The sequence below is a fragment of the Tetrahymena thermophila genome (assembly GCF_000189635.1).
Source record: "Tetrahymena thermophila SB210 genomic scaffold scf_8254436, whole genome shotgun sequence".
Taxonomy (NCBI): domain Eukaryota; phylum Ciliophora; class Oligohymenophorea; order Hymenostomatida; family Tetrahymenidae; genus Tetrahymena; species Tetrahymena thermophila.
The window spans coordinates 38,115-60,953 of record NW_002476217.1 but is presented as its reverse complement, the minus strand read 5'-3'; the positions used below and the strand labels follow the sequence as shown (position 1 = coordinate 60,953).

General features: G+C 21.8%; 7 protein-coding genes across 7 annotated transcripts; 3 read left to right on the top strand and 4 right to left on the bottom strand. All coding sequences in view use genetic code 6, as the record gives it.

Moving 5' to 3' along the window:
- Positions 1 to 60: 60 nt before the first annotated feature.
- Positions 61 to 2,469, bottom strand: TTHERM_000938919 (hypothetical protein; the record flags this gene model as incomplete). The annotated part of the gene is made up of 11 exons (XM_012799681.1): positions 2,294 to 2,469; positions 2,097 to 2,246; positions 1,943 to 2,025; positions 1,762 to 1,876; positions 1,588 to 1,708; positions 1,301 to 1,539; positions 840 to 1,167; positions 664 to 773; positions 357 to 614; positions 214 to 306; positions 61 to 157 (listed from the first exon to the last, which is right to left on the bottom strand). The coding sequence occupies exons 1-11, from the start codon at positions 2,353 to 2,355 to the stop codon at positions 61 to 63; spliced, it is 1,656 nt and encodes a 551-aa protein (XP_012655135.1). The 5' UTR covers positions 2,356 to 2,469.
- Positions 2,470 to 3,033: 564 nt separating this feature from the next.
- TTHERM_000938918 (hypothetical protein) lies at positions 3,034 to 3,843 on the bottom strand (the record flags this gene model as incomplete). The annotated part of the gene is made up of 1 exon (XM_012799680.1): positions 3,034 to 3,843. The coding sequence occupies exon 1, from the start codon at positions 3,736 to 3,738 to the stop codon at positions 3,034 to 3,036; it is 705 nt and encodes a 234-aa protein (XP_012655134.1). The 5' UTR covers positions 3,739 to 3,843.
- Positions 3,844 to 4,829: 986 nt separating this feature from the next.
- On the bottom strand, positions 4,830 to 5,588 carry TTHERM_00938910 (hypothetical protein; the record flags this gene model as incomplete). Its single annotated transcript, XM_001031066.3, has 1 exon — positions 4,830 to 5,588. One exon carries the CDS (start codon positions 5,586 to 5,588, stop codon positions 4,830 to 4,832), a length of 759 nt encoding a protein of 252 aa, XP_001031066.2.
- Positions 5,589 to 13,038: 7,450 nt separating this feature from the next.
- On the top strand, positions 13,039 to 14,322 carry TTHERM_00938880 (casein kinase; the record flags this gene model as incomplete). The annotated part of the gene is made up of 7 exons (XM_001031063.1): positions 13,039 to 13,114; positions 13,163 to 13,206; positions 13,257 to 13,326; positions 13,381 to 13,758; positions 13,806 to 13,976; positions 14,033 to 14,181; positions 14,245 to 14,322. 7 exons carry the CDS (start codon positions 13,039 to 13,041, stop codon positions 14,320 to 14,322), a joined length of 966 nt encoding a protein of 321 aa, XP_001031063.1.
- A 306-nt stretch (positions 14,323 to 14,628) lies between these two features.
- TTHERM_00938870 (anaphase-promoting complex APC subunit 1) lies at positions 14,629 to 15,164 on the top strand (the record flags this gene model as incomplete). Its single annotated transcript, XM_001031062.1, has 2 exons — positions 14,629 to 14,885; positions 14,939 to 15,164. 2 exons carry the CDS (start codon positions 14,629 to 14,631, stop codon positions 15,162 to 15,164), a joined length of 483 nt encoding a protein of 160 aa, XP_001031062.1.
- Positions 15,165 to 15,680: 516 nt separating this feature from the next.
- TTHERM_00938860 (colon cancer-associated Mic1-like protein) lies at positions 15,681 to 18,813 on the top strand (the record flags this gene model as incomplete). The annotated part of the gene is made up of 8 exons (XM_001031061.2): positions 15,681 to 15,937; positions 16,035 to 16,107; positions 16,217 to 17,021; positions 17,073 to 17,185; positions 17,245 to 17,599; positions 17,722 to 17,886; positions 17,937 to 18,058; positions 18,109 to 18,813. 8 exons carry the CDS (start codon positions 15,681 to 15,683, stop codon positions 18,811 to 18,813), a joined length of 2,595 nt encoding a protein of 864 aa, XP_001031061.2.
- Positions 18,814 to 19,272: 459 nt separating this feature from the next.
- On the bottom strand, positions 19,273 to 22,484 carry TTHERM_00938850 (hypothetical protein; the record flags this gene model as incomplete). The annotated part of the gene is made up of 6 exons (XM_001031060.2): positions 19,273 to 20,484; positions 20,540 to 20,621; positions 20,674 to 21,100; positions 21,161 to 21,668; positions 21,747 to 21,865; positions 22,058 to 22,484. 6 exons carry the CDS (start codon positions 22,482 to 22,484, stop codon positions 19,273 to 19,275), a joined length of 2,775 nt encoding a protein of 924 aa, XP_001031060.2.
- Positions 22,485 to 22,839: the final 355 nt, after the last annotated feature.

Below are 22,839 nucleotides of genomic sequence, written 5' to 3'. Positions count from 1 at the left end.
AATTTTGCTTTTGGAAAATATCCAGCCAGTTCAATTATTATTTCTTTGTTTATATCTTAATCACTTTTTCATGACAGAATTATTTTTAGGACTTTAGCTAACTTCCTGTACAGAATTCGAAAGATATATAGAATTTCCTTAAAGATCTTTGATTTTCCTAAATTTAATTATTAATGAGATCAATATATAAAAGTATTATTTAAAATTAAATACTGTAAGGCTTTATCCTTATCCTTCATTTTTATTAAATGAGTAAGTTCCTCATTTAAATTTTCATTTTCAATAGCATATTAACGCCTTTTTTCTCTTTATAAAAAAATTTTTTAAATATTATATAATATTTTAAATTTAGTTACATATTCTTTTTTTCAATTTCTTCTCTTAATTATTTTTGCTTTAGCAATTTATTGTGTAACTTTTTCTCTTCATCCATAAGAACATCTGCCTTTTGTTAATGAGCAAATTATATTTCCATATATTGGCTTTAATTTTTCTCCATTAAGTCACTCTTTCTCATCATCTTTTATCTAATTTTCTATTGTAGTTCTTCCTTTTGCTTTTATAACTTTCTTTGCTCTTCTTTAAATTTCTCTTCTAATTTTCTTCTATGCTCTCTTAATTAAAAAAATTAAATTTAAAATATATTTTATTAAAAAAATATACTCTTAAGCAAATTAAAGACTCTCCAATCTTTCTTTAATTTCTTATTCTTTTTCTATTTTAACTTTTAATTTATTCTAAATCTTCAAACTCTAATTCTATTTAAAACTATTCTATTATTTTAAATAATAAATATATTTATTTTATAGAAAAAATTTTTTTATTAATAAACTGATTACCAATGCAGTTTCCTTTTTCTCATTTCTCTCCATAAAGCTTTAAAACATAAATTCTTCTTACTTTTGCTTGAATGTATCTGCTTTCTACTTTTTCGAAGTATAACTTTATCTTTTTTCAGATATACTTCTGTGCTTAGAACTTATTTAGCTATCATTTTCATAAAACATACTCTTTTCTCGTTCTTCTATCAAAAGTAGTTAATTTGAATCCTTAATTTCTCTGTTTTTTTACACCTTTTCAGCTTTCAATCTATCTTTTTCATGTTACTTTTATATTTATTTTTTTTTCTCAACCAAAAACTTGTCTTCATAATGAATACTTTCTTCCCTTTATAAATCAAAAAAATTAAAATCTTTTATTATATTTTTTTATTAAAATTAATTCTTTTATGCATTCAGAACACTTTTTTATTTTTTGCAATTAAAAATCATGAAAAATATAATGAGAATAAGCAATATACTTGGATTGTTCAATAGATTCTTTAAATCTTTTGTAAAAGTTTTAAACTTGCCTTCTTTACTAATCTCTTTTAAACTCATTAAATTTTTCTTAACTCTGTTTATAAAGCTCTTGCTACTATTTGACCTTGTTGTCAATAATATTTTTTCTTATCTATTCAGCTTTCTTTATTTTTTCTTCATATCTATCTAATAACTCTTTACCCTTTATATCATCTTCTATGAATTTTTAAGCTAAATACTATAACAAACAATTAAAATTACAAAAAAAAAATAATATAATAAATACCTTCTTAAATTAATTTTCTTTTTCAACATTTGATGGAGAGTTTTGAAGATAAGAGCTATCACTATTTAAAGGCTATTTTAATCTTGCATGACTACTTTTTGCTCTGAAATTTGTCGAAGTACTATTTAACAAATAATATATCCTGTTATATAGCTATAAATTAGAAAATATTACATTGGATTGCTTGGTATGTAAGCCCCTAAACTCTTTTTTTGTTGAAACATAAAAGGATTAGCAGAAGCTAATCTTTTATATTTATTTCTTTCAACAATAATACTCTTTTTAATTTCTATTATATATTTGTATGTTAACAAAAACTTAGTTTTGATAATTTCATAGTATAATTATATTTTACCAAAAAGCTAATTTAGATGATAGAAGTATCTTTTTTCGCAAATCTCATTTGGCTCGCCTGGTAAGGCAAAATCTTGCTTTTTTCTAAATTAATATCAAAATTTTTAATATAAATGAGTATTAGTCTAAATAATGTTTTTTAATATCAAATATACCTCCTAAGGCAGTCTTAAACTGTGAAGCCATAATTTATCATAACTTATTTTGTTCGTGGAGAGTCGAAATCTATTTATTACTAAATTATAGTATCTTTTTTTTTATCATAAATAATATCAATATCTTCGAAAAATGATCTCTTAATCAGCCTATTTATTTTAAAAGAATTTATTTTCGTAAAATATATTTTTTTTACGCTGGATCTTTTTTAAGTTCTTTATATGATTCCTAGTTTAACTAAAATAAAGAATCGTGCATTTTGTATTTTTCAACTTTAACTCCTACTATAATAACTTGAACTATCTAAAATTTATTAATTGATTTCCTTTAGTTCTAATTTTTGATAAGTATCAATAATAAAAATTATAAAATTAAAAGACTAAATTATTTATTGGTTATGATTAGCTAATTTAATTTACATTACAATAGCACCAATATTCTTGATTTTATTTTTCAACTAAAGTAAAATACAGTTTATATTAAAATACATGAAAAATATCAAAAATAAAATTTTTTAAATTTTTCTTATTGGATCTTAAGACTTTCTAATTTATATGGTTAAAAATTATTTCATTGAATACTTTCAAAAAAATATTATCTTTTAGTTAAATTTAATTGTTATTAATAATGTCTTTAAAACAAATTTAAAATAAATTGCTTAAAAATAAATTAAAAAATATTATTAAATAAATTTAACTATGTTGATATAAATAGTTTTTATAATGATAGAATTTATATTAAAATTTATTTTTATTAATATTTAAATTTTTAATTAAAAATGTATTTTTATATATGGCTTTAATTTTTAAATTATTATAAAATGTTAAAATTATATTTATAAAATCAATTTTTTAAACTTAAATCAAAATAAAAATAGAAAAGTGAAATTACAATTAACTTTTAAATAATTAATCAAATTAAAATAGTTCAAACTTTTCAATTAGATAAGTTATTATTCTAGGATTCATTTGTTTTTTCGTTATCATTTTAGTTTATCATTAATTTATCATATAATTACCCTATTGTCATTTCAGGATTTTCTTTAATCAGTTTAATAACATCATTTTACTTTTGATCTGTAATTTTACATAACTTTTTAAGTTTATCTTTTTGTATTTCAGATAATTATTCACTCTCAATAGAATCTTTATTGTCTTCTTTAGTACCTTGGATAATTTGAGGAAGTTCACCTTATCTTTTAATAATTTTATAGCATTACTTAGGGTCTGTGCTATCATATTATTCTTCTATTTCTATTTGAGGAGTTTAATAGAAAATTCTCTTGAACACTTTTGTTTTACTATGATCATTTTTTTCATTTTATTCAGAATATTAGTTAGCCTTTTCTATTTATTTCATTAATTTATCATTTTACTAATTAATTTATTTTTTACTATCTTCTAAATCATCTAGTTATTGTTAAAATTCATCAATCTTTTTCTGAATCTCATTCTCAAGTTATTATGTTTTCTTTAATTATTTTTTTAATCTTTTTTCCTTAGAAATGTACAAGCCTTTATCGAAATTCAAATTTTCAGTAAAAATGTCATATTAATCATTGAAAAAGTCATCAAATTCTTCAAATATATCAAAGTACCCAGGGTTAAGCACACTAAAAGGTCTCTTTCTTAATATGCTCATGAAAATTTATTGTTTTTGATTTTCCTTTTTTAATTTAATTTTTTTTTAGTTTATTGAAATAATTTAATTAAAACTTATTAAAAATTAGAGCTTTTAAATAATGCAAGAAATTTCTATTTTTCTCTTATTTTTTAATTAATTTTTCAAAGAAAAAATGAATTCAACTAATTTATGTAAATTATTAAAATATGGAATTTTATATTAATTTCTTTGATACTTATCTATTTTATAAATAATAATATTTTCAAATTTTCCTAAAATTTATAATATATTCTAAAAAAAAATTGATCAAAATTCTAAATATTTAATTATTTGAATTCTTCTGTTTACAATTATTTATAAAATTCTAAATTTTAGAAATTTTTAAATAAAAATAATTAAAATAAACAAAAATCAAAATTTTATGATGACCTTGTATCTTCATGCTAAATAATTTTATATAAATTAGTTTATTTTTTAAATATATATAGATTATTTTTTATTTAAAATGTCTTACATAAAAAAGGTTTCTGAATGACAATTCAATTAAAATATAGAAATTTCAACCATTTTTAAAATTATTATGAATTATTTATTTGAAATTTAAGGTTTATTTAGATAAAAGTATTTATAAAAAATTTAATACACTCTATTGAGAAAATTTACCAATAATTAAATCAACCAAAGTTATCTCCATTCTAAAAATTTGTTTGACATTAGCTCTATATTTTATAGATATTATTTATTGAATATGATAATAAATAGTAAAAATCAATAAATATTCTTCCTTGAAGTATCAAAATCTTTTATTATAAGTAAAGGATTATTTTCTATTAAATATTAAATAAAATATGGCCAAAAATTTGTTATTTAAATTTTAAAACTTTGTCTAATTTATAAACATTTGATTTTTGAAATTTATTTTATTGAGTTTTATTTTGATAAGATAATATAAATACAATAGATCTTATATAAAAGATATAAAAATATTACATAGAAAGTTTAATAAATATGTATTAATTATATAACTATATAATAATAATAATTGAAATTCTTTTTTAGTATTTGCTTTTGTTGATTCACTTTCTATGAGAGATTTACTTTTGTGACTATCAATTGCACATTTTCATTTCACACATTTTGTCAAATAACTAACCAACACTCATTTCCTTGTGTTACATTACAAAATCTCTCATATCTTTGGTTCTTTTGCCAGTCATCATACAAAGTCTGTCAAATTTTTCATCCATACCTTCACCCATAGGTTCCCACTTGTCGCAACAATCAGTACCCATGGTACCCATCATAGTGGTCATTGGATTACCTGTTAACATTCCAGGCATCATGCAAGGTGTCTCTCCTGCTTTTTTGAAGACAGTGTAACATTTTTTAGGATCCATGCTATCCCAACATTCTTCCATTTCCATATCAGGAGTTCTCATGTATGTTTTTCTGAATACTGAATCACATCTAGGTTCTGTTGAGCTCTTTTTCATATCATCACTTGTACATTCCATTTTTTTGGAACATTCTGTTCTCATATTTTAGCACATCATCATATTCATTCTCATTTATTCCATCATTACTTAGCAATTTTTCATAGCTTGGCTGTATTAAGACTCCATCATAGTCCACATATCCATCATTCTTCTATTAACTTCTTCCTTTCTCATACCCATGTTCATCATTTAAGTAGTCATCATTTACATCATAGGAGAAAGCATCATTTCATTCATCATACCCATATTTGGCATCATGTTCATCATATTCATCATACCCATATTAGGCATCATATTCATCATGCCCATGCTTGGCATCATGTTCATCATACTCATATCCATATTTGGCATCATATTCATCATACCTGGCATCATGTTCATCATCATTCTCATCATATTCATCATACCCATATTATCAGGCATCATATTGGTCATGTTAGGCATCATATTCATCATGCTAGGCATCATATTCATCATGTTTGGCATCATGTTCATCATGTTAGGCATCATAGTCATCATGCTCATCATGTTAGGCATCATAGTCATCATGTTAGGCATCATATTCATCATGCTAGGCATCATAGTCATCATGTTAGGCATCATAGTCATCATATTTGGCATCATAGTTCTCATCATATTCATCATGCCCATATTTTCAGGCATCATATTCATCATATTTGGCATCATGTTCATCATACCCATATCCATATTTGGCATCATATTCATCATATTTGGCATCATGTTCATCATACCCATCATGGGCATCATCATTCTCATCATATTCATCATGCCCATATCCATATTTGGCATCATGTTCATCATACCCATCATGGGCATCATCATTCTCATCATGCTCATATTATCAGGCATCATATTCATCATCATAGAAGGAGAGCAGGTATTTCCCATCATTCCATGCATTAACATTTTTCTAAGCATATTAGTCATCCAAGGCATCATTGGCATCATTGGCATCATTAAAGGATGCATCATTCCTCTAGTATTCTAAGTTGTCATATTCATAAGCATCATGTTCATCATCATAGGAATCATTTATGGGGGTACACCTAAACTAGTCATCCAAGTTCTAATAGGGCAAGTAGTCATATTTCCATTACAGGTTAAGGGGAGTCCTAATGTATTAAACATTGTGTTCATCATAGGAGGGCAACACATGGTAGGACCCATCATAGTAGGACCCATCATATTAGGACCCATCATAGTAGGGCCCATCATTGTTGGCATCTAGTTAAACATATTAGGCATTCCTGTCATAGGGCAAGTTCCAGCTGTTGTTGGCATAGTACCAGTAGTGTTAGTAGGCATAAAAGTCATAGGGCAAGTTCCAGTAGTAGTTGTAGGCATGCCAGTAGTTGTAGGCATACCAGTTGTTGTATTAGTCATTCCGCAAGTGTTCATTGTTGGGTCTGCCATACCCATCATGTTGAAAGTAGGAGTGTTCATCATTCTATTTTATCCGAACATCATTTAATTTTTTGCTATTATTTTTTTGTTTTTGATTAAGATTGTTTTTTGTTTGTTTAAATTATTATAAAATTTGTGAATTGGAGTCTGTCTATTTAAATTCATCAACTGTTTAGATATTATTTTTTTACAATTGTTGCACTTGAAGTTGACTGATAAATTTTGATATCAAAAACAAATTGTTATTATTATTATAGCTGGTTTGTTTGATGGGGGCAATAATATTGCGTATTCATCCTTTTATTTTTACAAATTATATAATAATAATGCTAACAAGCTAATTCATCATCATTCATTGATTCTACTCACCTTTATAATAACTTGATTTATGTCTTATCTTGATAAAATCTAAAGAGCTTGTCTGAAATACAGAATTTAGAAATAAAAATTGTTAATCGTTTTCAAATTAATACCCATATTGATAATTGTCTTAATTTTTTTACCATCTAAAATGATATCGTTATTTTTATTTACATATATTTGATAATTTATCATTAAAAAGGTTCAAATGACATACCTTTTATGTCTACATTTTGTATTTCATAAAATTAATCTTTATAAAAAACGCAAACATTACGAATAAATTTCAAGTAGTTTTAAGTAAAATTCTCAACATTTGGTGATATTGGTATTAAATCTAACAAATATTTATAATTATATATAAATTTATCACAATGATTACCTCTCAAGCTCTATTATTTATTGGTTAGTCATTTTATCATAAACAAATTTTAAAGAAAAAAATTAAAAGAAATCAATTCTGTTTTTTAATTAAATTGTTAAGAATAGAAAGTTTTTTGCCTAATTTTTACTTTTTTTGAAATTAGATTGGTGAGTAATATTCTTATTAAGAAAATACCTAGGATTTGACAAAAGAAAATTTAAAAAAAACTGACCATAAAGAATAATATTGAATTTTTTAAATACATATTTATAAATAAGACGTTAAGAATATTTATGTTTTAATGAAAATGTTAAGCTCTTTAAAATTATTGTATTCAAATATTTTAAAATTAGAATTGAAATGAAGTAGAACAATATTAAGTTAATCAAACTAATAGCGAGATTCATCTATTTAAATATAGTATTAATTTAAGTAAATCAGAGAAGTAATAAAAAAATATTATTTCTAAACACTGTCAAATTGAAAAAAATAATAATATGGGTAAAATGTAATTTGCAAACTATGGCATCTATATTCAATATAAAATAAAAAATAGCAAAGAATATTTATTTTTTTAATCTGACGTACAAAGGCCCTATTAATTGCATATAAAGTATTATTGAATGCATAATATCTGATCAATAGTGATGAAATATTGAATAATTAATTTTTTTTAATTATGACGCATTCACATTTTTAAATTTTTATAATAAAAGTAAAAATATAGAAACTTCTTAATTTGACTTCCATTCATTTTGAGAGGAATATTATATGGTTTTTTCTAATCTAATTACTGTTTTTTAGTTTTCGTATAAATCTTAGAATAAAATGTTCTATGTATGTTAAAACAAATTGCTAAATTTAAAATATATACATCTTGGAATAAAAGTATTTATTCTTAAATAAACTAAATACTTATAATACTAAAAATTTTATATAGCCAATCTCTTCTTCTTCTTCAATTAATAAAAACGAATAAAAGAAATTGAGATTAGAAAAAATCTGATTTAATTTATCTAAAAGCAATTCATCATCTAAATTAATGATATAAAATTGAATGAATTTTTAGAAACAATTTTTTATTATTATAACAAAGAAAATCTGATCTTCAAGTAGTTCACTAGTGAATTTTTAATTTCTGTGGAATTTTTAAACAACTTTACTAAAAACACAATTGTTAATATTCAAACGAATAGGACTGGATTAATTTTTCAGAAAAGATAAAAAGTTTTCATTTCCCTTACTTTTCTGTTTATTACCGTTTATTTGCACTTCATATATTCCATGATATTTTGGGAAATAAAAAGAAAATTTGAATACAAATCTATTTTAAAAAGCAATATATTTATTTATTTCCAAAGTATTTTGCATGTAATTTTAATATATTTTTAACTATTTTGTAAATGAAAACTAAAAAAACGTTATAATTTGATTACTTTCCAATATTTTATTGGTAGGTCAGTTTTTTTAAAATATGCTTTTGAACTTAAACCCATTGATTTTCCCCTAACTAAAAAATGTTTAGGTGAGTCTAATAGCAAGAATTGTATGAAGAAATATAAATAAAAATAAATTTTTATCTCTATTTTAGAAATCTAAATACGTCACAAGTAAAATTAAATATTATCTTTAATTTAACAACAGATGATTAAATAAGACACTTTATGACATTCTAATTTACTGAATTTTAAAAGCTATTTCTTATATATAAAGCATGGCAAAGTATTCTGAAAATAAAAAAATATTATTACTATATATATTTTGGTATTTTTTGTTTTTTCTACAAGTTCATTTAAAATGTTTTTAATTATAGAATTAATAAAACAAATAATATGTACCTATAAAATGTTTAATAATATATATATGTATTTAAATAATCAGTAAAATTTACAAAAATATCCATAAACTAATCACTAAAATTTGAGAAAAAATCCTTTTTATTTAAAAAAAGACTTAGCTTTATAAAAAGATACCATAAATTTTTTCATTTCAGTATAAACAATAAACTATTAGTGTGAGAAATAAATTTTATTTTTTAATATAAAATTTTAATTAAAATTTATAATAAAATTAAAATTAAAAATTAAATACCATAAAATAAATATTAATAAATCATATTAAATTTTAACAATCAATATAGAGTTATCAATAGATAAATACTAACCTCTTTTTATTAAAATTTAAATAATATTTTTTAGTAAAGTATTGTATAAATCATATTTTACTAATAATAAAGTAATAATTTTTAGAATCTTAGATTATACTAATCATAAATTAATCTGATTTTTGTATCTAAAATAAAATTATTTGTAATAAAAAGTAAAACATTTTTTCTCAAATTTTAAATAAAGCTGATTTTCAATTAGTAAAAGTAAGTTATATAATGTGTATAATTTAATGTAATATTTATTTATTTTAAGTATAAAATCACCACTAAAATTTCCTTAAAAAATTATAACTTAAATTTTATGTAAATAAATTAAATACTCTTTATTCAGATTCAAATAATAAATTAATTGCTATTTAATTTTAAAAATTATCTCATCTGCTATCTAATTAAAAAGAATCCATCTAATTTTTCATTTTATAAATAGAAATATTTACTTTAAATAATACTTGATATTATTGAAATCTCAAATTATAAATTAAAATTAATTCTATTAAGGAAAGAAAGATGATAAAGCATACATTTTATAAATATTTATTTACAAAAAATTTGAAGCAAATAATTAGCAACTTATAGTTAAAATACAAAAAATTATTTGAATATGATTTACTTATAATTTTTGATTTAAATAAAAAATTATTTTCATTATTAATTTTGATTTTAAGTTATTGGTTTTTTTCTTTGTGATCTATTTAGTTTAGATAGCAAGCTGTTACTAGTTGATAATAATTAAATAATATTTTTTAAGTTAAAACATTTTAAATAATTTTAATTTTTGTAAATCTTTTAAAATGAATTTAAAACAATAAACTTCATCTTATATATAAATAAAAAATATTACTATATTTAAAGTATTTGTTTTTAAATATTTTAAAATTATAAAAGGATTTACAGTACACCAAATATAATGCTAAAATAACAATTTTTAATATATACTATAGTTATATTATATATAGTTTATAAACAAAGAAGTTTTTCATATCATGCTGCTTTTATATTAGCAACAATATTCCTAACTTACTTTAGCAACTATCTTCTGTAATCAACTTATCTCCTAACAAAATCTTCTGTGTAAAGTAAAATGAATTCAGTTTTATAAATTCCCATGCAGACATTATCTTAAAAAACCTCTTTTAAGCATAAGCATGTTCATTATCATCACTGAGTAACTATCCCAAGAGGTTCTTTTACAGAATTGTTATGACAAACCATTTCTTACCTCTAAGCTAAGTTTATCATCAAAAGCTCTAATTTTATTATTCTACCACAATTAAATTAAAAGTGAATTCTATTTAAGTGGTGAAAGCCTAGCAGGAAGTATATTGTTTCTATTTTATGGTTTCAAAACCTCTTAATTTTTGTTAATCAAATTACTTCAGACCATAGATAAATAACATATTCATTTATTTTATGCCTTAAATACTGATTTTTACTACTTTTTGCAATCTTTTATTGATTAAATTATTACAAAATCAAGCAGCTGATAGCTATTTCATAGTTGGAGACATAAATCTATAGTCTTTTGTTCTGATTTTTATGTCAAATTATAGAATAGATATTAGTAAAATGCTATTAATTAATAAAAAAAAACTCATTTTTTTATGAATTGAATGAAAATAATGTAGACATTTTATTATTAGCAAGTAGATAATTAATTTTTTTAATAGTTTGATAATTAATTTGTGATTAACTTAAAAAATTTTTAAAGTATAGAATCAATCTATCTAGAATTGTATAATAAAATAGTAAAATAATAAAATAGTAGAGCTATTGTTAAAGACAAAAAAAGTTTTTGCGATTTTTTTTACTAATCATGATGCCGATGTAAAAAATATAGATAAATGAAATAAATCTATAACAAGTTTTTTTCTTATCTTAATTTCAAAATATAAAATATAGATTATAAAACAGTTTTAATTAATAAATAAAGATTTTTTTTATTAATTGAAAAGAATGTAGACACTTTATTATTTGGTGATATTTTAATTACAGGATTAGCAATATTTTTTAATTTATAAGGTAATTAATTATCAGATTTGGAGATTAATTTTTTGGTGAAAAAAAATTTTCTCGTCAAAGATTATAAAAAATTAGGTGAATAATTTATGATTAATTCAGTGAATAAATAATTTGGAAAATAAAATATTTTTTAACTCACTCTTTAATATGCTTATAAATTATGAAATTTTTATTCTCCAAAAATTTCATTACTTTTTTATTTAATTATTTCTTCTAATTAAATTTATTTAATTTTAAGAAAGTTTAAGTTTTTTTTTTAATTTAAAACAAAAATATTATCAATATATTTATCAATCGATGTTTTTTTCTAATTCATATTCAATTTTAATTGTTTGAAATATCTTAAAATCATTATTTTACTTGTAAAAAGTTAAATAACAAACTAATCCATAAAAAATATTTTTGATCTAAAATTTAACAAAAAAATATTTTTTAAATTAATTAGTTATTAGAAATAAGAATAGATATCACCATTAATTTATTAGAATAAATTATTAATCTTAAATCTACTTTTTTAAAATTTAATTCTTAATTTTATAATTATTAAGAACTTTCTTTTTATTGATATTTCTAATTCAAAACTTTTATTTAATTTTATTAATTAAATCTAATTTAATTTACTATTTATCTTTTTAATTTCAATTTTATATATTAATTTAAAAAATGTATTTTTGAGTTAGTTAATTTTAAAGGGAATATCAAAAATTAAAATTTATTATTTTTTATTAAAGAAATTAATAAATACTTTATTTTTTCTAAATTTTATTTTTATTTTTGCTGATAAAATAAACCATATTTACTTATCTATCTATCAACCTAATTTTTAGAAATAGAAATTTTTATCTTCAATATAAACTTCGAACTTGTTTTAATTATAAGTAAATTTTATTTTTAAATAAGATAATAAAATTTAAGTTAACAAATCTTCAAATTAAAAAATAAATATTATTAATTTAATAAAAAAATAAATATTATTAATTTAATAAAAAATAATAATTAATATTTTATTTCTAAGTTATTAATTAAACAAAACTTTCAATTTATTAATTAAGACATGATTATGGTTAAAACATTAATTAATCTTTTAAGGAGTCTCATTTAAATTTTTAAATATTAAAAATATTTTTACTGTTAAATTAAAATAGTATTTATGAAAGCTATTCTCTAAAAACTTATCAAAAATATTAATAAATAATATCCATCAAAAATTTTGCTATTCACATCACATAACTTTTATTATTATCATTAATTATTATTTTAGATGGCAAAAAGTAAAACAGTGTTTATAAAATTAAGAGTTTTCTATTTATTCTGCTTCCAAGATTCTTAATTAATCATTAACAAATTAAGTTATTAAAATTAATAATTTGATTATAAGTTGTTTATTTTTTATAAATTTTAATCAAGTATAGTTTATTACTTATTTAGATCTAAAAATCGCATAAATTTGATTTTGATATCTTTTACATTCTGAATTTATAATAAAAATGGCTATTAGAGTTGGTGAGAGATATAGAGTTGGGAGAGTAATTGGTTAAGGAAGCTTTTGCAATGTTAAATTAGGTAATTTTTAAATACGAAAATAAATTTTAGCAATAATGAATTTAATAGGTTATGATACTTAAAATGAAGATAAGGAAGTGACAATTAAATTAGTAAAATTTTATTTTAATGCATTAGATTTATAAATTTTTTTAATTTTAAGGAAGAAAAAAAATCTCCTCATTTACAGTTGCTATTTGAAGCTAAGGTTTACAGAATTTTATAAGGCGGATGTAAATATTCTAAATGATTTTTATATTTATAATTTGGTTATATTTTATTATTAGTAGGAATACCAAATGTCCACTGGTTTGGATAAGAAGGTGATTTTAATATTATGGTGATGGATAACTTAGGTCCTAGTTTAGAAGATTTATTTAATTATTGCAATAGAAAGTTTTCTTTAAAGACTGTGCTAATGATTGCTGATTAAATGATTGAAAGAATCGAATATTTACATACAAACAATTTTATACATAGAGATTTAAAGCCATCTGATTTTTTAATTGGATTAGGGAAATAAGCAGATATTATATATTTAATTGATTATGGATTAGCTAAAAAATTTAGAGATGCTCGTACTACTCTTCATATTCCTTACTAATCTGCAAAATCACTTACTGGAACTGCCAGATTCAGTTCTATCAATACACATCTTGAAATAGGTAATAAAGACCTTTATAACCACAATAAAATTATTCTTATAATAAAGAGTAAAGCAGAAGAGATGATTTAGAAAGCATTGGCTACTGTCTTGTTTATTTTTTGAAAGGAAGTCTTCCTTGGATAGGAATTAAGGCAGAGAGTAGAATAGAGAAATATTAAAAAATAGCCGATAAAAAGATATCTACTCCTATTGAGGTGCTTTGCGAAGATCTACCAGGTAAATTTAGTATTTAGAATTAAAAATAAATCCAAAAAAACTAATAAATAAAATAGAGGAGTTTATAACCTATCTTAAATACTGCAGAAGTCTCAAATTTGAAGAAAAACCTGACTACGTTTTGATCAGAAGAATATTTAAAGACCTCTTCTTTAGATGTGAATATAAATGGAATACAATTTTTGATTGGGCAGAAGTTGCAGTTGTAAAATAATTAAATTTAATTATTTTTGATAAAAAATGAATATAAATTTTCTAAATAAAACAGAATTAAGAAAAAGAAGAATACGAAGCACTCAGACAGGACGTTTTATTAAAGGAGCATGAAGATTAATAAAATTAATGAATTATAATATTATATTAAGATATATAAATATAGATCGATATCTACTTATGTTTTTTATTATAAATTTATTTTAAAATTTATATTTTATTTATTGGCTTAAAAGAATTGATTATGTTTATTTTCAAAAACATCAAGTTTTGTAGTTCACTGTTAAAAGTTCAAACAAACTAAAAAATTCGGAAATATATATATAAATAAATAAATAATAAATAGTCTGTCTGCTTGCTTGCTTTGTGATCTTTTAAAAATTTTTAAATTATAAAATTTCAAATTATATTATTTGCAAAAAAATAAGGATTAAATAAAATGATAATAAGAAAGCCAACAAAAATAGAATTAAAGCCAGAAGATGACTTTGAAGAATATGAAATGTATAAATAAGAGTAGCATGAATAACTAAGTAAGTATAATAAGAATCAAGATAATTGTATCGGATAATTTGGCTCTGATTTTGGAATAGGTATTCATACTAGTAATAGATATAATTAATAATTATCTTTAGGAGGGACAAATGATAGAAGTTTTATTGGCGGGTCATATTAATCTACCTTTTAAGGAGGATTGTAATTTTCTTAAAGCATTAAGATAATTTATTATCTTTAAATTATTTAAAAAGTAATCATAACTCCAGCATATCTGAAAGCTCAATTAACAATTTCAGCTCTAATAATTAAGCATCATTTGATAGATCTCAAACAGGTAGTAACAGTACTGAAGGAGGACAATACAATTAGCTTTTTTCAGCACTTATTGGAGGATAAAGTCTCATCAGACCCACACATACAGTAGGAAACAGTTAGTAAAATCCTAATCCATAAACTAGCCTAAATAACTCAAATTGAAAAAGTTATATACATAAAAGCTTTCTCTAAAATAAAATAAATAAATTAATTATTATTAAATTGCTTTATTATTTTAATAAAGCAGCAAAGAGTGTATTTAAAAAATCTATAAAATTGTTTAAGATTTATATAAAAATTGTAAATCAAATTTAATTGCTAAATAATAAATTACAGTGTAAGATTTGATAAAATTAACTTAAATTGCATGTAAGTGTTGTATTTTTATGATACTCATTAAGTATAAAGGTTTTATCTAATTTAAATAAGCATTTATTTATAAATAATATTTATAGAATTCAGATTCTAAATAATTATCTTTTATCAGATAAGGTAATTGAAAAGAAAAAAATCTTACTCTATAATTTTTTTGATATGATAAAGCTAATTATGATTTAATTATTTGATAAAATAGACCTTAACTTTCTAAGAAATAAGCTTTTTATCTTAAATAAATATAAAAAGTTATTTAATAAAAGTATTTGAACTATCATATATCATACATATATAAATATATAAATGGATAAAGAAAGAGAAGAAACTTATAATTAAGGAATAAAGGGCATGGAGGATAAATTAGAATTTTCATCATTTTTACGTGTATAATAGACTCCAATTATTAATCTAGAGATTAAGCAAATGTTGAACAAAGGTTAGATATTTTACAATAGTGCATAAAAAGCTTTCCTCTTTAGAGAAAAAGAAAATGTTTTTTATGTACAAGAGGCTTAAATAAATTAAGTTAGATAATCTTATCAATTTAGAATTCCTTACGAGTAATAAATTTACTTTTTTTTTAATGGAATTGAATTTGGTTTATTTTTAATAAAACTTGCGACATTTTTAAAATTATGATTTTACATAATAAATTAGTAAAAAGATATTCGCAATGAGTTTTCATAAATCGATGAACTATATTGCCTATCAAATAGCTGATAATACTCTAGTAAGAATTAAAAATAAAATTGCTTTTAATTTAAAACAATTAAGAAAATTAAATTCATTTTTGGTTGTTGGAAAAATTATTTTAAGCATTTTCATAATAAAAAAATTAGGTTATTGTGAATATAGCAGATGGTAGAAAAGAGTAGAGAATTAAATTTGATTCAACCTAAAATATTCTTCTGTTTTCATGGGTTTACTAGAATCCAAATGAAAAAAACATTGATTTTATACTCTGTGATAAATCTGGAGTTAGGCTATATAAAATTGATGAAAAAGGAATTTTAAAAGAAGAAAAGTATTATGAATTTTAGTGTACTGCTGCTTGGTATGAACCTACCAGTTAAGTACTGATTACTTCAAGCTTAAAAGAGTTTGGAAAATTGCATACTTTTTTCTTTGGAGAAAAGAAATCATAAAGAAAATACAGAGGACCCGAATTTTATTTAGAAGACAATAAAAAAGAGAAAAAAAGCATAGATGTGTTTTTGACATTATTATAAGCAATCAATCAAATGGAATAATCAGATAATGCTAATAGTTAGAGTTCTACATAAATTTCATAAGCAATGGATACTCTTTTGACTAAATCTTATAAGACTTAATACTATTTTGATGAATTTAGTTGTTAAATTTATTTATTAAATATGTATTCTAAAACATACTTGGTATTCGTCAACTAAATGGATGGTAAAATTGTGATTTATCACCTCCTTTATGAAAAGATTCTTTGTCTTGACTGGAAAATCTCTATCCCTTCAGATTCCTTCATATCCATTTGTGTTGTCGAAGATCTTTTGCTAGTAAATTCACATTAAAATTCTATATCTATGGCTTATGATATCAAAAGATAAGTCCCAACTAGTCCTTTAGGACCACCTTAGCCTATTTTTATCAAACCCTTCGCTAAATAAATATGTAATATTTTTCTCATTATTTAAATTTATAAATATTATTTTGCACTTAAAGATGACAAGTAGATCATATGTTTGTAAGATGAGTGGATGATTGATATCGAAGAAGTTGAAGTTTATAAATTTAAAGTTAAACTTGAAGTAATATAAAATTTAATAGAAGGAGATGTAAACATTTTAATTCATTAAAATAATTTTTTAATTTAATTTACTTAAACAAAAAAAAGGTTGAGTGTTTTAATATTTTATTAAGAAGAGGCAACCCCAAGTAAATAGCAATAGATTTTATAAAAAAAAGAATTAAAGAATAGAAAGAGATAAATATTATTTCAATTTACTTTAAGCATATCTTTGAAATTTATAAAGAAGCATATAAGAATACAAACGAAATAGATATTGAAAGCAAAAATTGCATTAAAGCTACCATAAATGAAGTTAATAAAACAAAAATCAAGTAAGGCTACACTATTATACTTCCATCAGAACTTCACAAGGATCTGCTAGTCCCCATAGTCTAGGATTAAAGTATACCTAGATAATATATTATTTATATCCTTTCAGAGTACTTGAGATTGGCCTACAGTAATTAATAAAAATTTAATTATTTAAGAAAAATTTGATTTAGAAATATTTTATTAATTAGATTATGTTTTTTTTTTGAAATTATTGTTTTTAAAAAAATAATTAAAATTAAAATAAAAAAGATAATGAAGTAAAATTCCTAAATAAAACTTAGGATCTCTTAATAGATGTTGTTTTTAAGTAATAAAACTACAACACATTACACTTCTTAATATAATATAAAATTTTATCAGATTCTACTGATTTAGCTAAAAAACTTATTGATATGAGTTGTCCTAAAAGAATAAGTAAATAACGATAAATTAAATTTAAATTAATTACTTTTTTCCAAAAAAAGAAAATTTAGGTCTGCCTTAAAAGGATTTATTATACAAACCAGGATTTTAACTAGGAATAGATATGCTTTTTAGGCTAAAAAATTACTATGAAATTATTGATGTCTTTTTTTAATTTGGAATGGTATTTTTTTTTTAAATTAAAAAAATATAACTTTTATTATTTTAATAAAGACTTTAGAAGCTCTAGATTTGATTTAAAGATACCACATTTATAATATTAAACCAAAGGATATAGCAATGAAAGCATTTTAATATGAAGGCAACTGCACATATAAAGAAATTTACAAATTTTATGAATACCTTTTATCAAGTTCTCAGTATTAAAATTACTTGTAAGCCTCAAGTAGCCAAACGAATTTTAAAAATAAGATCCCCTTTTCATTAAAGACATTAAATTAGGAATTTAAAAACGCTAAGGAAAAGCTTCATTTAGCTAAGTTTAATTCAGAGTAAATAAAAACTAAGTTTTCTAACTCAATAGATATTTTAAATTCTCCACTCAAGGAGCAAAGTAATAGAAGAATATAATCATCATAATCACCTATGAAAGGAGAAGAATTCACTATTAAAAATGAATCTGCTGATACCAATTTTATAATGAAATCCCTCACTTTAAAATGTGAAGAATAAACTACTGATAATTTATCATCAATCCAATAAAGTGTCTCATTGAATAACCAAATTAACATTTTCTAAAGTTAAAATATTTCAGAATTAGATCAAAAAGATAATATTTAGAGCTAATTATAAGATCAAGATAATGAATAATAATTAAAAGAAAATACAAACTTTATTTAAGAAGAAGAAGATAAATTAATTGACCAATAAAAATCTGCTTCTTTAGTGGATAAAGAAAATGAAGAAGATGTTAACTGATTTAATAACTAACAATTATTTATTTATTTAAATTAATATTGAAAATTTATAAAAAATACATTAAAATAAAAATACTTGTAATAAATTATTGTTTTCTTAAACAAACTATCAAAAAAATATCTAGTCAAATCAGAAAAAAAATCTGAGTTGTTATTATTTGAAGAAAAAAAAAATATTTATTTTACTAAATATAAATTTAATTAACTAAAAATAAATTTAATTTATCATTATTTTAAATCAGAAAAAATAAATTAATTTTGCGAATTGTCAATTTAAATTTTCTAGTTTATTAAAAAGTACCAAAAATGTTTACTTAATTTTATTTTGCTTTAAAGAAATATTTACAAATTAATTGTTCGTCATAAAAATAAAAAAATAAAAAAAAATATATTTCAGTAATTTTTTATTAAACAATTAATTAATTTTAATTATATTAGCTAAAATATTTAAAAAGTTATTTCATTTTTTCTTTTTTGATTTATCATTTGAAGCTTCTTCTTCTGCAGCAACATTATTGCTGAATAGCCATAAGCAAGCTTCTAACTTTTTTGCCAGAGGAGTATTTGGATTTATTGGAGGCTTAGAATCGAATCTAAGAAATTTAATTGCACTGTAAAATAATTAGTTTTATTTAAGATAGGATATCAAATCGTTTCTATCTTAGCATAGTGTTATAATTAAGGAGAGAGATCTATCTAGCAAAAGTCCATTTACTAGATTTAGGATTAAATCTATACTGTATGCTAATATGCTATGGTATTCACCATTTCTTTTGGCTATTTTGTCTTTTATAGTTTAATCAACATTTGCTAATTATACAAAAATACCTAATGTTTCCTCTTGTAGTTCTTAATCACAAAAGTAATCATCTTATTACCTATTTAGAGAAGGTAGCATAATTTTGTGAAATAAATCAGCAGAATCTCTGATTTTAATAAATTCATTTTCATTTGAATTTAATAGCTTTCTTATTAATGAAAGTGCTGTACACATAACTTCTATATTATACCTATAATCTTTCATACCTTTATAGCCTTTAATGATTTACAAAATTTTATCTTAAAGCACGCTCATGTTAAAAATTTAAGAGGTATTCATTCCATCAAAAAGATTATATATAAATTTCAAGGAATAATTAACCATTTTTTAGTTTGAAGATTCTAGCTTAGAGTAAATTATTTCAATGCAATTATTCTATATCATGGTTTATTTTGAATCGCTAACTTAAACGAGGATATTTTACAAAGTTATACATGAATAAAGCTACAAATTAGTATCATCAGATTTAGAATACAAATATATCAGAGGCGCTACTAGCTCATTTAATATTTACCCTGCCTAACTTGGAATAGCTTAATCCTCTGATTTCTTATTTAATTTATCTATAATATGATAGCATACAGCTTTTTTAAGCTCTATAGAATTATGTTCCATTAGGAAGTATATCATGAGTTGTTGATAAATATTACTCTATGACACATCTTGCTCAACATAGTAGTTATAAAAGTAATGATTCTTAATTAACTAAATCATAACTCTTTCATTAAAATTATTAAGGTTTTGAATGCTCTTTTCTACTGATTTAGTAATACCTGTATAGTTCAGCTATCCGTCTTCACTAAACATAAACAAGCAATATTCTAATAAATCTTAGCAGTCTCTTTTGCATTGCTAAATAAAAAAATTAATTTTTATTTTAATATTTAACTAAAAAGCATAATCTTACTGAATCAGAAATTCCTTCAATCACATCTACTAATGAGAATCTATCACCAAATATACCACCATCGACGCAAAAGGTAATAAACCTAATTTATAATAACTTTTAGAGTTTATTAATTATATGATTTTGTAAGTTACCTGGAAACCTTTTTTTTCCAGTTGTATGAATCGAATGAGAATTTTTGCATTTGTTTACTTAACATATTGACACTATTTCTTTCAACATCAAAGTTTCCACTAACATTGTTTCTATTTTATCTAAAGTCTTCAATTACCTAGTCCTACTATTCTAAAATATTTTGATTATCTTAATCTTAGAAATCAAATTGCTTAGCTATTTCGTCTTAAATATACAATATTAATTGTTAAATACTATTAAATTAAAGACTTTTAAATTTATTTAAATTATCGCTCGCATTGAACACATGTAATCTTGTCATTCTACTAATTATCTAATCTTCTTTAATTTTTAATCTTTTTTGTTAGCTAACAGAGTTAGATAGCTTATTATGAATGTACTTTATCACCAAAAAACTATAATAAATGGCATTAGGATAAAGTGGTGCTTTTTTAATAATAATATTTTTTAAATTTATTTTGAATAATTTAATTCAAAATATTTTACGGTCATGACTGAGTAAAAATTCATAGTTTATTTCTTAAAGAGAAAGAGAGTTACACTTATCCTAAATGAGCAAAGAATAAATAGGAAGAACCATATTAAAAGGATAAATACTGTCAGCAATCTATCTTGCCTCTATTTTACCTTTCTTATTATAAGCAGCACTATTAGAAAAAAGAACTATTATAATATCATTAAAATTTTCGAGAAGTGGTGGAAGAAATGATCTTCTCAAAATAATAACATTCACTTATCTTATTTTAGATTAATTAGTTACTATACTAATTTCCCATCCTTTCCACTAGCTCTTATCTTCTGTCAAGTTATGACGTCTAATATAAGGATTGGAATACTCAATGTAGTATTTTTATATTCCGTATTCAGCTACAATTTAATCAATATATTTTAAGGCATACTAATCTAAATAAGAGTATACTCCCATCTTTTGAATAGTGTGTAATGGTAGAGGGTTTGTTACCTAAATAAAAAGCTGATAATCTAAAGGTGCAGCCTGGATAAATTTAAAAATAATATTAAACAAGCTAATATTTTTAAATGTTTAAAAAAGTTATAAAGACTAAATTGTTACCTTATATTCGTAAATGCCTGTTTATATATTTTTAAACTGAGCATTCAATTAAAATACATAATTATTAATTGTAAATTTAACTCCATCATCTTTCTATTAAAACATAAATTCAGGCGGTCCTTTTTGATTTAAAATAAATAAATATTTTTCAAAAAACTAGTTTGATAGCTAGTTGTTGTTGTTGCTATTATTACTTTTTAGAGATATATCTAAAAACGAATAATTAAAATAATAAATTTATCAAACTGATAAAATAAATAAGTTTTAGTAAAATATATTAAACTTCAAAATAAGCATTTTGTAAGGATTACCTATTGTTTTTTTATTAGCTTTATTCTAAAATTTTATATCTTGCTAGTATATAGGGAGATCCTTAACTTCTAGTGAATAATACATCTAATATGTTTTCCATGCATAATTTAAATAATAAATCAGATTCTTTCTATCATAACATATTAAATTCATTTTTAGGGGCATATTCTGATCTTTGCTCTCTTTAAAATGAATTTACAGAATTGTTTCTATTTTTTAGTCTACTATAATTCTTAGTAGATTGTTATATTCAGATTTTCCTCTTACTTTATCGAAAAACTCATCTATGAAATAAAAACAGTTTTCGCCAACGCAAATATAATAATCCTTCTCAGACTCTACTAAATGAAGAGCTTTGCAAACAAATAAAATTTCTGTATTTAAAGCACCACCAATAGCTTTAAGTGTCATTTCACATTAAGCCATTTTTACTTATAAATTTGTATATTATGAAATAAAGGGGATTCTTTTGATATTTATTAAAAAGATTTAGAGTTTTTAAATTTGCAAAAATTTATTGCATAATAAATTAAGATATATATTTAGGAATAAAATGTAATATTAGTCATTCAATAAATAAAATTATAATAAAAAACGATTTTTAGAAATTTCAACAAATATTTATTATTCTAATTTTTTAATTATATAAAAATACTCTTTTCTAAAAATAGAATAGAAAGAATATTTTTGTTAAAAATTTATATAACTCATTCAGTTGAATCACAGTGAGTAAATTGACAGGATAGAATAAATCCAAAACCCAGGTTCATAACAAGAAGAT